Source organism: Podarcis melisellensis, assembly GCF_964234715.1.
Source record: "Podarcis melisellensis genome assembly, chromosome: 16".
NCBI lineage: Eukaryota > Metazoa > Chordata > Lepidosauria > Squamata > Lacertidae > Podarcis > Podarcis melisellensis.
In genome coordinates this window covers 11,329,246-11,342,981 of record NC_138533.1, presented here as the reverse complement: position 1 = coordinate 11,342,981, position 13,736 = coordinate 11,329,246, and the positions used below count along the sequence as shown (strand labels likewise).

The following is a 13,736-nucleotide window of genomic DNA, read 5'->3' as shown; positions in this document are numbered from 1 at the left end:
CTCCGTCACTTCCCACTCTGTGGAGTCAAAACATACACCGTCATGTGAAAGACAACAATCCCATGACTGCAATCACGGAGCAGGAATTCTAACAAACCCTGCTTGTGGGTTTTGGCTGCAGGGTAAACAGGATGCTGGACTAGATGGGCCATGGGCCTGATCCTGCAGGGCTCTCCTAGTGGATGGGTTGAGCCAGGCCCGGTCTAGCAAGCAGGGTGTCGCAGGCGCCTCTCCTGGCTTCCCAGCTCAGGAGATGCAAGGCTGGCAGCTTCACCGTCCAAGTCATTAGCAAGCGAAGCCTGTTTGCTTGACGTGTCTTCCCATAAAATGCAGGCAGCCGGTGCTGGAGGGGGGAGAGGGACCAACACACACAAAAAAAAAACACAGGCCGCGTCTGGCCCGCTTTAATTATCCTTGTAAATTAATCCGTCGCTCTCGTTCAGTGCATGCAAATGCAATTTAATTATTGGCAGCAGAAGCTGGCTGGGGCGGAGGGAATGCACACAGCTCCCGGCTCACCCTGCGAAAGAGAGGCCACAGTTGCCGGCTCATCTCCCCAGAGAGCGAGGCTTCCAAGAAATATGGCGCAACCTGATTAGGGAAATCGGCAACGGGCGTCCCTGGGGAACGTGGGGAAGGAAAAGGAGAAGCTGATTTACACCGCACATATCCGACTCTCAGTGCCACTGAAGGCAGTGATTAATTAAAAGCAATAATGAAATTAAGAGGTGATGTAGCGGCCGCAGGCTTTCGGAGCGTCGGCTGGGCTAGGTGACCTCCAGGAAAGCCTGGTTAGGCACAAAGGAAGCTGCCTTATAGCGCGTCAGAAGCCATTGCTCCATCTAAGCTAGTACTGTCTGCACGGATTGGCAGCAACTCATCAGGCCTGGCCCAGCCCTACCTGGCGGTGACGCTGGAGATTTGAACCCAAGGCCCCCCGCATGAGGTGCAGCTGCTGTGTCACTGAGTTATGGCCCTTCTTCTAACATTAAAGTGAGTTTCCAGTTCTGATTTTGAGTAGTGATTGGATATAAACAGGAACAGAAGATGCTGCTTTATAGTGAATCGGAGACTATTGGCCCACCTAGCATTGGCTACACTGACTGGCAGCAGCACTCCAGGGCTTCAGGTATTGGTATTTCCCTGTCCTACCTGGCTGTGGTTATTCAGTAGCAAGAACTGACTACTCTGCCCATGCTCAGGAGACACATTTCTTGGTCGTTTCTGTGTATCCCCCAAAACAAGCACACCTCACCAGGTGCTGTGGCAGCCCTGGCTGGTAGAGAGGGCTGCTTGTGACTGCTTAGAAATCACAATAAGAATCTGACCCGCTGCTTCTTTCAGAGACTTGCATAGTCTACAAAGACTTTCAGAGACTCATAAGACTTTCATTTGGCTCTATGTTTTCAAGAGAATCCATCAAGAGTGTATATTTTGTGACTTTCAGAGATTTATAAGATTTCTGTTTATTTGGTTTTGCAGAGAGTGCATTTCGTATATTTCATACTGTTCAATGTTCTGTATAGATTATATAAAGAGTTTATATTGACATCGTATTGTTGTACTTCGTGTTGCTTTGGATATTACTGATAGAAATCACGACTGGCAGGGTTTGCAGGATTAAGTCAGGACCAGAGTTACAAATGCACTGAAATTCTACACACATGCAGGAAAATAAATACAGAATGTGGCATTTTTCTTATTAGTATTACTACCAACTCATCTTTCTTCTAACGAGAGCTCCAGGGGGATTTTATCCCCGCAACAACCCTGTAGGGAAGGTCAGCCTGCGCAGGGATTTGAACCTTAGTCTCCTTGCAGTCCTTCTCCAATACACATTATGCCGCCAGGTGCGATATCCAGTCTCCTGAAAATATCCATCTTTTTCCTTAAAAAAAAAAAAATAATGAAGAAAACAAGTTTCTAGTCCTTAACACATACGGGTAGCCAAACTAAGGCCCAGGGGCTGGGTCCTGCCCAATCGGCTTCTCAATCTGGCCCGCGGACGGAATCAGCGTGTTTTTACATGAGTAGACTGTGTCCTTTTATTTAAAATGCATCTCTGGGTTATTTGTGGGGCATAGGAATTCATTCATTCCCCCCCAAAAAATATAGTCCGGCCCCCCACAAGTTCTGAGGTACGGTGGACCAGCCCCCTGATGAAAAAGTTTGCTTAACACAAGTTTCTAGTTCCTAATGTGGATCCCGGCAGCGCAGGAAAGGCGGAGGGGGGGGGGAGAGGGGAGTTGACAAGGGAGGTGTGGCTTAGAACTCTGGTTTGAATGACAAAAACGGAGGGAAGGAAGGAGGGCGGAGATTGGGCGTGGCTTATGAGCCTGATTTCCCATTGGCTGGCGCGCTTTTTCTCTCCTTCCAGCCACGCCCACAAACCCCGTTGCTAGGATACTTCCCAAACAAAAGACGCAGAGCAGCCAGCATGGCAACGCACTACAGTTCTGGCCAGGTGAGGGGGGGGGGGAGAAGAGAGGCTGCCCCCCATTGAAACCACCCCTTATATTTCCAAAATAAGACGCTTGAATTAAAGGGGGAGCGGAGGATGGGATTGCTCAGGGCAAGGAGAAATTGTTTAGGGAAGCTTTTAATATTTGATGAATGATTGTATTTTAATATTTTGTTGGAAGCCATCCAGAGTGGCTGGGGAAACCCTATTATTATTATTATTATTATTATTATTATTATTATTATTATTATTATTGCTGTCAACTTTTCCCTTTTCTTGCCAGGAATCCTATTCGGAATAAGGGAATTTCCCTTTAAAAAAGGAAACGTTGACAGCTATGATTATTATTCCCTTTCCTTCCTACTGTGAGGAGTTCCATTCTCCCTCCTTACTTCAGAGGCAGCCCTTCTTTGCTATTTGCTCCAAAACGTCTATGAAGAGGCAAACCTCTCCCCACTTTCAACGTGTCCCCCAAACAACCATCTTCAATAAACCCCTCATGGAGGAATTCTTTGCCCCCTCCCTTGGAGTGAGACCCCACTCCTCATTTTGGAGAGGACTCTGCAGCTCACCCGCCCCTTGCCCTGATTAAACTCTCCTCCAGGGTCTGTTAGTTACAAGCTTTCCACTTCCTCACATCTGGGAACCTACCTACCTCCCCTCCCTCCCTCCCCCAGGAAGAAAAATCCTCTCACCACCTTCTCACAGTGGCCAACCAAATGCCCCATGGGAAGCCTGCAAGCAAGACCTGGTTGCAATGAGCCAACCCCTCCCCTCGTTTTCCAGCTGCTCCTTCCCTTCTCTCCCCCCCCCCCCCGTACTGCTTTTGGCATAATATATTCTGCTTCCTGGGGGGGGGGTAATGAGCTCTACAGCAGCCCCCCCTTTCCCCTAATGACATTTCTGCCCCATTTTGCTCATATATTTCATTTCATGACCATGAGGACTAGGAACTTACTGGATCTCTTTAAAAATGAAAGACAAGTTTCCCTTCCACATACGCACACTTCATCTTTACCGCTTGGTATTCTGGGACCAGCACTAAACCTGCCGCATCTCAGCTCTGCTGCCTTAAGGTTTCATTGCCCCATCTCAAATATCGCCCCCCCCTTGTTTTGCAGTATGAAGATGCGTACAATCCTAAGAATTTGCAGAACTGGAACCTTCCCAGAGTTGCTAAGGAGGTGAGTTTCCTCTGGAAGCAAGTGTGAAATGAGCAGACTTTGGAGATAGGTTGAGGCCTGGTGCTCTCCTAACAACAGAATAAGCCTCACCCTTTTACCAGTGCTGGGGAAACTCTTATGTTTGCTTTGATCGGTTTATTGCATATTTTGATTATGAAGGTTGACCTTTTAATGTTTTCAGGGGATTACTTTACTGTATCTTTGTTAAGGACACATATATTTTACGGCTTGTGTTGTGGTTTTTATAACATGTTAACCTCTAAGAAGCCGATTTTGGCATTAAGTGCGATAAAAATTAATAAATGATTATAGTAAAATCCAATCAAGGGCACATTTCTTGTCAACATCATCTTCTGCTGCATATTTATATAACTCGTGGGTTGTATCCAACATTCGTGATACTAATTGGTGTGGTGCAGTGGTTAGAGCGTCGGGCTAGGGCCTGGAAGAGGTAAGGTAAAGGTAAAGGTACCCCTGCCCGTACGGGCCAGTCTTGACAGACTCTAGGGTTGTGCGCTCATCTCACTCTAGAGGCCGGGAGCCAGTGCTGTCCGCAGACACTTCCGGGTCACGTGGCCAGTGTGACAAGCTGCATCTGGCGAGCCAGCGCAGCACACGGAACACCGTTTACCTTCCCGCTGCTAAGCGGTCCCTATTTATCTACTTGCACCCGGAGGTGCTTTCGAACTGCTAGGTTGGCAGGCGCTGGGACCGAACGACGGGAGCGCACCCCGCCGCGGGGATTTGAATCGCCGACCATGCGATCGGCAAGTCCTAGGCGCTGAGGTTTTACCCACAGCGCCACCTGCGTCCCTAGGGCCTGGAAGAGACCAGGGTTCAAATCCTCTCTCAGCCATGAAACTCACTGGGTGACCTTAGGCCAATCCCTGCTCCTCAGCCTAACCTACCTCACAAGGTTGTTGTGGGGATTAAGGGAGGGGGAGCAGAGCCTTGTATGCCGCCTTGAGTTAATTGAAGGAAAAAAGGGGTATATATAAATGCAATCCAAGCTCAGAATAAAATTAATGTACCTGAATAACATGGGACCATTATGTTCAGTTAAATTCTCTGAGTAGAACTTTTTTTAAAAAAATGCTGCTAAATCATACAGAAAATATAAAAGCGGTTCCACAACAACTGTACATTAAACCATACAATAAAAGCCATATAAAAAAATTAAAATCAGTTAACTATTGTGGAAAGCGGTATTCTTAATTGCCTGCGTAAGCCTGACAGAATGGAAACATTTTCAGCAGTTGCCTCCTGAGTATCTAGTGGCAGAGAGTTCCACAAGACAGGCTGATGACATTAAAAGCTCGGTTCCTTGTTGTTGTCAAAGGAGCCTTGCCACCTCAGGGAAACTTGGTTGGATACAACCCTTAGTAAATAGAGTGCTGCTCCTTATCTATTTGGCCTTCCTCCTGCCTTCATTCTCCTCTCATCTTCTCTGCAGCACCCCTCTGCCCGGGAAGGTTACACACAGTTTATAGCCAATGACCGAGGACACCTGCTTCCGACAGTCCCACGCTCCAAGGTGAGGCTCCGCTCCAGGGACGGGGAAATATCAGGCCTGGGGGCTGAATGCGGCCCTTCAGGACTTTTGTATGGCTCTCAGGACTCTCCCTAGGCCACGCCCCTTACGGACTGCGTGCCACACTCCTTAAACCCTGATAATTCCTGATTTGCCTGGATGGATTCCCTCCTAGCCAACCCCAGTTGGCGGGCCAATGGGCAGAGATGGTGGGCGCTGGAGCCCTGCCACATAGGTAAAGGTAAAGGGACCCCTGACCATTAGGTCCAGTCGTGGCCGACTCTGGGGTTGTGGCGCTCATCTCGCTTTATTGGCTGAGGGAGCCGGCGTACAGCTTCTGGGTCATGTGGCCAGCATGACTAAGCCGCTTCTGGCGAACCAGAGCAGCGCACGGAAACGCCATTTACCTTCCTGCCGGAGCAGTAACTATTTATCTACTTGCACTTTGATGTGCTTTCGAACTGCTAGGTTGGCAGGAGCAGGGACTGAGCAACGGGAGCTCACCCCATTGCGGGGATTAGAACCGCCGGCCTTCTGATCAGCAAGTCCTCGGCTCTGTGGTTTAACCCACAGCGCCACCCGCATCCCACCCTGCGACATAGAGCATGGTTAAACAGTGGGATTTTTTCCCACAAGAGGTAGTGATAGCCACCCACTTAGATGGATTTAAAAAGGGGATTGGGCGAATTCCTGGACGATAAGACTATCAACAGCTACAAGTCGTGATGGTGATGTTCACTCGCCAGTGTTCACCCTCTGAATACCATTTTCTGGGCCTCGCAAGTGGGCAGAGTTGCTGTGGCTCTCAAGTCCCGCTTGTTTGGAGCAGCTGGCCATCTGTTAAGAAAAATGGATGCTCGACTCCATCAATAGCTAGTAGCTACAATGGCTATGTTCTCCCTCTACTGTGGGAGGCAGCAATGATCCACTGAGTTTCTGGGAATCACAAACGTCGGAGATTTGCTGTTGCGCTTTTTTATTTTTTTAATATAATTTTATTAGTTTTTTACACGAAATTTGACGTTATTCCTTTGGACATAATACATACAGTGGTACCTCAGGTTAAGTACTTAATTCGTTCCGGAGGTCCGTTCTTAACCTGAAACTGTTCTTAACCTGAAGCACCACTTTAGCTAATGGGGCCACCTGCTGCCGCCGTGCCACCGGAGCACGATTTCTGTTCTCATCCTGAAGCAAAGTTCTTAACCCGAGGTACTATTTCTGGGTTAGCAGAGTCTGTAACCTGAAGCGTAGGTAACCCGAGGTACCACTGTAATTACATTTTCCCTTCCCATCTGTACGTCCGCGATGCTCCTGTTGTTATTCCTTTATTTGCTGCCATAGCTGCTATTTATTTTCTACTTACTTTACCATCGTTCATTTATTCTCCTTCCCTCGCCTGTTATTCGAATCCCGCTTGCGATTTAATTTGGCTGTAATGTTTTTGATCAAATAGTTCGACTAGAACCTTCAACTCTTGGACCAACTTCTCATCTTTTTGACCTCTTATTTCTGCTGTCAACTTTGCCATCTCTGCCTAGTCCATTAACTTCAAAATCCATTCTTCTTCCGATGGGAAAGAAGGTCCCTTTGTGCCCAGGTCCTGCTTGGCGGCTTCCCCCGTAGTCACCTGGTTGTCACGGCAAGAACAGGATGCTGGACCCGATGGGTCTCTTGGCCGGAGCCAGCCGCTGGGCTCTCGGCTTGCGTCCTTGCGTTCCACATGTGTGCTTGAGCCCTCTCCTTCCTCAACCCCCTATAGGCCTCCCCTTGGGGAACATATATGGGCACATGGGATATGCCCCTGAAGATACCCCCGGCTAAAGTCAACCTCACGTCCCGCTCGGTGAACGCAGCCGCCCATCTCACTGAGTGGATCAGCAAGTCCACGGCCTTGAACAACGCCTGTAACGGGTTCTGCCCAGAAATCACCGGCAAGGTAAATTGGACTGGGGGTTAGGGGTTGGTGTTTGGAGTCCCCCTTTTGGACACACCTGTAAGTCATGCCAGTGTGGTGTAGTGGTTAAGAGCGGTAGTCTCGTAATCTGGGGAACCGGGTTCGCGTCTCCGCTCCTCCACATGCAGCTGCTGGGTGACCTTGGGCCAGTCACACTTCTCTGAAGTCTCTCAGCCCCACTCACCTCACAGAGTGTTTGTTGTGGGGGAGGAAGGGAAAGGAGAATGTTAGCCGCTTTGAGACTCCTTTGGGTAGTGATAAAGCGGGGTATCAAATCCAAACTCTTCTTCTTCTTCTTCAAGCAGGACGGCCAGGGAACCTTTGCAGAATCCCAGGTCACCTCTGCTGCACCATTCATTTGAAGCACACTTAACGCACATGTAAATCACAGGCTGCACACTGCAAAGAACTGCCGTTCCTGGCATGGGGACACCCTTAACAAACAGCAGACCAAGTGTCCCCATTTTCCAGGAACAGTCCTGGATTTACAGAAGCCTTCCCTATTTCTATTTCGACCCTGGAATGTCCTGCTTTTCCTTAGGATGTCCCTGTTTTCATTGGAGGAATCTTGGAGTGTATGAAACAGCAGTTGAATTCCTGGAGAGTGGCTGCCAGGCAGTTTAGATAATTCTGAGCTGTGGTTTCCTGTATATGTATCTTCGCTGAAGGGCTGTTGCTCCCAGGTTAAATCCCCAGGATCTCCAGGTAGCGAGCTGCTGCCAGTCAGTGTTGGCAATGCTGTGATAGATGGAGCAATATTTCCTGTGCTCCTATCAGCTGCAGGCAGCATAATCAATGGCCGGGCATGATGGGAGTTGTAGTCCCAACAAACAAACGTGAGGTTAGGGAAGCTTGCCATAGACAGGCCTCTCTTTCTGGCAAGGCATGACTCCTCCCAAAGAATCCTGGGAACTGTAGTTCACTGCGCAGAGTGCTACCATTCCCAGCACCCTTAACACATGAGAGTTGCCAGGATTCTCTGGGGGGAGAGCCATGTGCTTTAAATGTTTGCCAAGTGTGCTTTAAATGTATACGGTGTGGATGCGACCCAAATCTCATGCTTGCCATACTGATAGCTGTGAGATCACAGAAAGGTTAACTGCAAAATGTTCCTTAAAACTGTTGAAAGGAAATGCTAGAGTGATGCAGTTTTATCCTGACAGACTTATGCAGTTGTTTTGACATTTTCTTGAGTTGCCAGTCATTTTAATGATTGATCTGTACTGCTTTTAATGGGGGTTTTTTCTGTTTGTATATCGCTGTACTCTGCCCGGATAAATGTATAAGGAAACTTTTTTAGATAGCTAAGGAGGATGGAGGGCACAAGAAATGTTTAGGAAACCAGGCAGCCTTTGGAGAATTAGGGAAGGGCTGTAGAGCATCTTCTTTCTATGCAAAAGGCTGGGGACCAACAGTGATCTTCCACTGAATCCGATTGGCAGGAGAAACAGTACAGACAGGGGGACTGCTTCACTCCCAGTGTATTTAAACAATGGAACTCACTGTTGCAGGACAATGTGTTTAATTATTTTATTAGATTTATTTATTAGTGATTTATGCAGTGATGGGCAACCCCCCTATTCTCTCCCTCCCAAATCCCCACAGCCAAGCGACCCTCCACCACGCGTTTGCAAACCCGTCAAAGGCGGCCCATCGTCAAGAAAAGCCTCGGAGCGTCCCGGCTCGGTGGGGAAGATGCCTGCTCAGGAAGACGCCGCAGCCAGAGGGTCCGCCACCCCCAAGGGCCCCCTCTCCCGCCAGCCCGGTTGCATTGACGTCCGCATGAAAGACGACTTGCCGGATGCCCAGCAGATGGAGCCAAAGGAACCCAGACCTCCAGCCACCAGCGAAATCCCGGTCTCACGCCAGCCTGGTTCCATGGATGTCCGCATGAAAGAAAACAGGAGCCCCAAAATCCCATCCCCCAGCCGCCCCAGCTCCAGGGAGCCTGCCGCCAGGAGGGCGGCCTCGGCAGAGGCCCCTGCTTCAGGCTGGCCCCGGTCGCTGGAAGGGAAACCCAAAGGGGTCAGCACCCCTGAGCTCTTGGCTTCGTGTCGCCCGGGCTCCATGGAAGCCAATCCCCGGAGCCCGCTTTTGGCTGAAGCCGTGGCGTCCAGCCGGCCCACTACGAAGGGCAGCCTTGCAGCACCAGATGTCCGGAAGACCCCGCTAGACATGGGCGCGGATTGGCAGGAGAAGGGAGCCTCTCCCCGACCCCTCCATTGCCTGGAGGAGCCGTCCAGTTAGAACCAGTCCTCCTGGAAATGGAAAAATTCTATTACCAATGAGTTGAAAGTTGAAAACAAGCCATTTTGCTCAGTCTGGTCGAGACGTCCTGGGGGGCCTGCATGTGTTTCTTTCCCCTCTCCTACCCTCTCACCTCGCCCCACCTTGGGGCTTCTTTCCACCCCCCTGCCCTCTCCCCACTCCACCCCAGTTCCCTTTCTCTGTTCCACCTACCAAGAAACACCTTCCATCTGGTCAGCCCAGACAAGTGAGACCCATGCATTTCTCCACTCGCCTGAACCTCAGGAAAAACGAACAAAGGAAGGGGATTAAAGCCCTGCCTGAGAGACACTGCCCAGGAGATGACCTGCCCAAACAAGCGGGCAGCAAGACAACCAACCCAAGCTTTGCCAATCAGAAAATTACATAATTACAACCACAGGGGCCGCTGATGATGGAATGGGTGTTTTCATGGTAATAGACACTAAATAAAGCTAACCCCAAAAACCACTGTTTCCCAATAGGTCTTGATTGCCTGTTTGTGTGGTGTAGTGGTTAAGAGGAGTAGTTTCGTAATCTGGTGAACTGGGTTCGATTCCCTGCTCCTCCACATGCAGCTGCTGGGTGACCTTGGGCCAGTCACACTTCTCTGAAGTCTCTCAGCCTCACTCACCTCACAGAGTGTTTGTTGTGGGGGAGGAAGGGAAAGGAGAATGTGAGCCGCTTTGAGACTCCTTCGGGTAGTGATAAAGCGGGATATCAAATCCAAACTCTTCTCCTTCTTCTTGATTTTTATTTTTATTTAAAGGAAAACACGAGGGCTGCCGGCAGCTTGAAGGAATGTCAAATCAATTTGTCGTGTGCACTTTGATTTCATTAAGGCCGTCTTCCTCTGCACAGATTTATCCGGGCAGAAGCTCCATTGGGCTTTCTTCAGAGTCGGCAAGGATAGGATAAGCTGCCCATTTGTGGACAAGTAAAGAAGTTATTGGTCTGTGGTTCGTTCCCGGGTTTCGGCACAAAAAAAAAAAAAGAAGAAGTTATTGGTCTGAAGAGAAAAATATCTGTCTGTTTCTGGACAGAGCCGGCAGTGTCTTGGATAAGAGACCTTGCCTCCTGGGTGTGAGAGGAGATGAGGCCTCCTCCAGGATGGCATTTTAACATTATCTCCTGCGAGAGAAGGAGTGTCTTTTCCAAGATGGAATGAAAAGAGGTCACATTCCCTTCTGGGGGTGCCACATGCAGGTGAGGGCGGGGCCAGAGGCAAAAGTGGGTGGAGCAAGGGATGCAAAGTTTACCTTTCTACCTAGGCTAGATGATTCCACACCCACCCACCCCTGTCTTTGATCCAGGCAAGCGAGAAGCATCAGAGTTCAAGGACATAATTCCAGGCAGGCAAGGAGGTGCAAAGCAGGGCTAGTGAGGGGTGTTGCCTGGGGAGAGTCTTGAGGGCCAAACAGAGGCACCTCGGGGACCACATTCAGCTCCCAGAAATGTACCCTCACTTAAGATAAACCCATGAAATCTTGCCCTGCCTTGTGAGAGCAAAGTCCTGATGCAGACTAAGAGCACCCCCTTGGAAGGTGTGAAAGGAGCCCCCTAAGCTACATTCTAGCACAGACAGCGTTGCCAACTCAGGAGCAGCATCCCAGACCCCGAGATTTCAGGACTCAAACCTGAGACTTAGTGGAGGGATGCAGTGATGCCATGGGGGGGGAGTTTGACCTCCCCTAGGGACGTGGGTGGTGCTGTGGGTTAAACCACAGAGCCTAGGACTTGCCGAACAGAAGGTCAGCGGTTTGAATCCCCGCGACGGGGTGAACTCCCGTTGCTCGGTCCCTGCTCCTGCCAACCTAGCAGTCCGAAAGCACGTCAAAGTGCAAGTGGATAAATAGGTACCACTCCGGCGGGAAGGTAAATGGCATTTCTGTGTGCTGCTCTGGTTCACCAGAAGCGGCTTAGTCATGCTGGCCACATGACCCAGAAGCTGTATGCCGGCTCCCTTGGCCAATAAAGCGAGATGAGCGCCGCAACCCCAGAGTCGGCCACGACTGGACCTAATGGTCAGGGGTCCCTTTACCTCTGACATCATTAAGTCTATACAGTAATTTCAGATATGAAGATTAAATGGTAGAGGGGAGGAGGGAGGGGAGAAGCACAGCTCCCCTTTCCCGAGTGTCCTGTCTATATATCCTATCTATACAGTCAACTTCTGTTGGGCTGAAGCTTGCTATACAGTTGTACCTCTGGTTACATACTTAATTCATTCTGGAGGTCCATTCTTAACCTGAAACTGTTCTTAACCTGAGGCAACACTTAAGCTAATCGGGTCTCCCGCTGCTGCCAGTGTGCGATTTCTGTTCTCATCCTGAGGCAAAGTTCTAACTACTTCCGGGTTAGAGGAGTCTGTAACCCGAAGTGTTTGTAACCCGAGGTGTTTGTAACCTGAGGTATCACTGTATATGGTGTTCTTGCTCACCTGGAGATTCAAGGCCCACCCTTGCCACCTGAGAGTGGTCAGACAAACCTGGAGACTTCAAGTCACAGTCTGGCAACCAGAGTCACAGAAGACTGCTTGTCCCTTCAGGAAATGCCTGCCATCATTAACCTTTCCCCATTGCGCAACTCCCCAATGAGCTTTTGAGGGATTTGTTTGGGAAATGCCAATTGGAGAAGGGGATGAGCAAGACCCACACCCAACACACAGCATCCTGAAAGCAACGGCATTGTTGTGGCACCCCCTGCAGCGCGGTCACGCCGGTCGTGTCACCCTGAAACCACCTCTGCAGAAAGCAACAGAAAAACCCCACGGCCTCATCTGTTAATGCCAAGCCCATTTTAAAAAGGGATATGTGTGTGGGGGGGGAGAAACCAAGCTAATTGGTTGACTTGAAAGCTGCTGGTTCTGGGACCCGAAAGGCTTCCATCCTCATTAACGCCCTGCACGTACAGAAGATTATTTCTTTCTTTTAAAAAAAGTATTTTTTTGTGTGGGGGGCAAATTTAGACAGTAAAACTCTTCCCAGTAATAGATACGCACAGTTGATTTAACAGAAGCAAAGCCGTCACAGCTCCTGTTCCTTAGGAAAGTCTTAGATCATCTTTTTTTGATCATCAAAGCAGCCAGGCTTTTAAGAGAAGGCTTTCAGAAAACACACGGGAGATCTGGGACTCGTCTCCCCTTTTTAATAGACTGTGAAGTGTGGAGAGAGAGAGACAGACAGACAGACAGGTTAGATCTTCTTTCCCACCACCCACCACCATCCCGGTTTTTTTAGAATCAGAAATTCAGGCACTGCCAAGCAGGTGGGGTTTTTTTCATCTATGCTCAGCATTAATGCTTTACTGCAGATTTAGTTTTGAAGCGTTCCAGGATACAAGGCTGCCGGGAACGCTCGGGAATATATTGTGTGTATCTGAGGAAGATGGACATAAACCGCATTGATGTGGTCTCCAGCAAGGGGGAGATAACAGCAGGCTTGTGGGGGCAGGAATCCCAAGGTTTGCAGAAGTGCAAAGCCATCTTGGGAAAGAACTTCTAAGGCTTGTGGGAAGGAACACCCCCCAAAATGATCAGTGTGGGCCCATTTTGTTCAATCATGAAATGCAGAAAAGGGAGGGGAGACCCTGGTGAAATAGGGAGTGTGTGTGTCTTTGTGTGGGAGAAACATGTGGAACCGGGTGGAGGTAAAATGGAATACAGTACTGTATCCTGGAAGAAGGCACAGCCAGCTGGAACACTTTCTCAACATTTTTTTTTTTGCAGGTCCTCATTGTCACCAGCCCTTTTTTTGGAGCTGGGTCACAGTTGAAAGCCATTTATGGGACCCACTCGTTCCGTTTTAATTTAACCAGGTACATGTCCAGATGTGCTTTGGAGCAGGCTGCCAGCTGGTTTTGCACCCTGATCAACCAACCTCACCTGATATGGGCAAAAATCCCTATCACTGTGGGAGATCAGGACTGGGGAATCTTTGGCCAAGTCTTATTGAAGTACAACTCTCATCAGCCCCAGCAAGCATAGCTAGCAGCAAGGGATGATGGGAATTGTAGTTCAGCCACATCCAGAGGGCCAAAAATTCCACACACCTATGATAGATGGTAAGGGACACAGGTGGCGCTGTGGGTTAAACCACAGAGCCTAGGACTTGCTGATCAGAAGGTTGACGGTTCAAATCCCCACGACGCGGTGAGCTCCCATTGCTCGGTCCCTGCTCCTGCCCACCTAGCAGTTTGAAAGCATGTCAAAGTGCAAGTAGATAAATAGGTACCACTCCGGCGGGAAGGTAAGCGGCATTTCCGTGCGCTGCTCTGGTTCTCCAGAAGCAGCTTAGTCATGCTGGCCACATGACCCGGAAGCTGTACACCGGCTCCCTC

At 49.5% G+C, this 13,736-nt stretch overlaps 1 protein-coding gene across 1 annotated transcript; it reads left to right on the top strand.

The window, feature by feature from the left end:
* The first annotated feature begins 2,360 nt into the window (after positions 1–2,360).
* CFAP126 (cilia and flagella associated protein 126) lies at positions 2,361–9,869 on the top strand. Its single transcript, XM_081891860.1, has 5 exons — positions 2,361–2,464; positions 3,583–3,645; positions 5,099–5,179; positions 6,939–7,115; positions 8,739–9,869. The coding sequence occupies exons 1-5, from the start codon at positions 2,438–2,440 to the stop codon at positions 9,378–9,380; spliced, it is 990 nt and encodes a 329-aa protein (XP_081747986.1). The 5' UTR covers positions 2,361–2,437; the 3' UTR covers positions 9,381–9,869.
* The last annotated feature ends 3,867 nt before the right edge of the window (positions 9,870–13,736 follow it).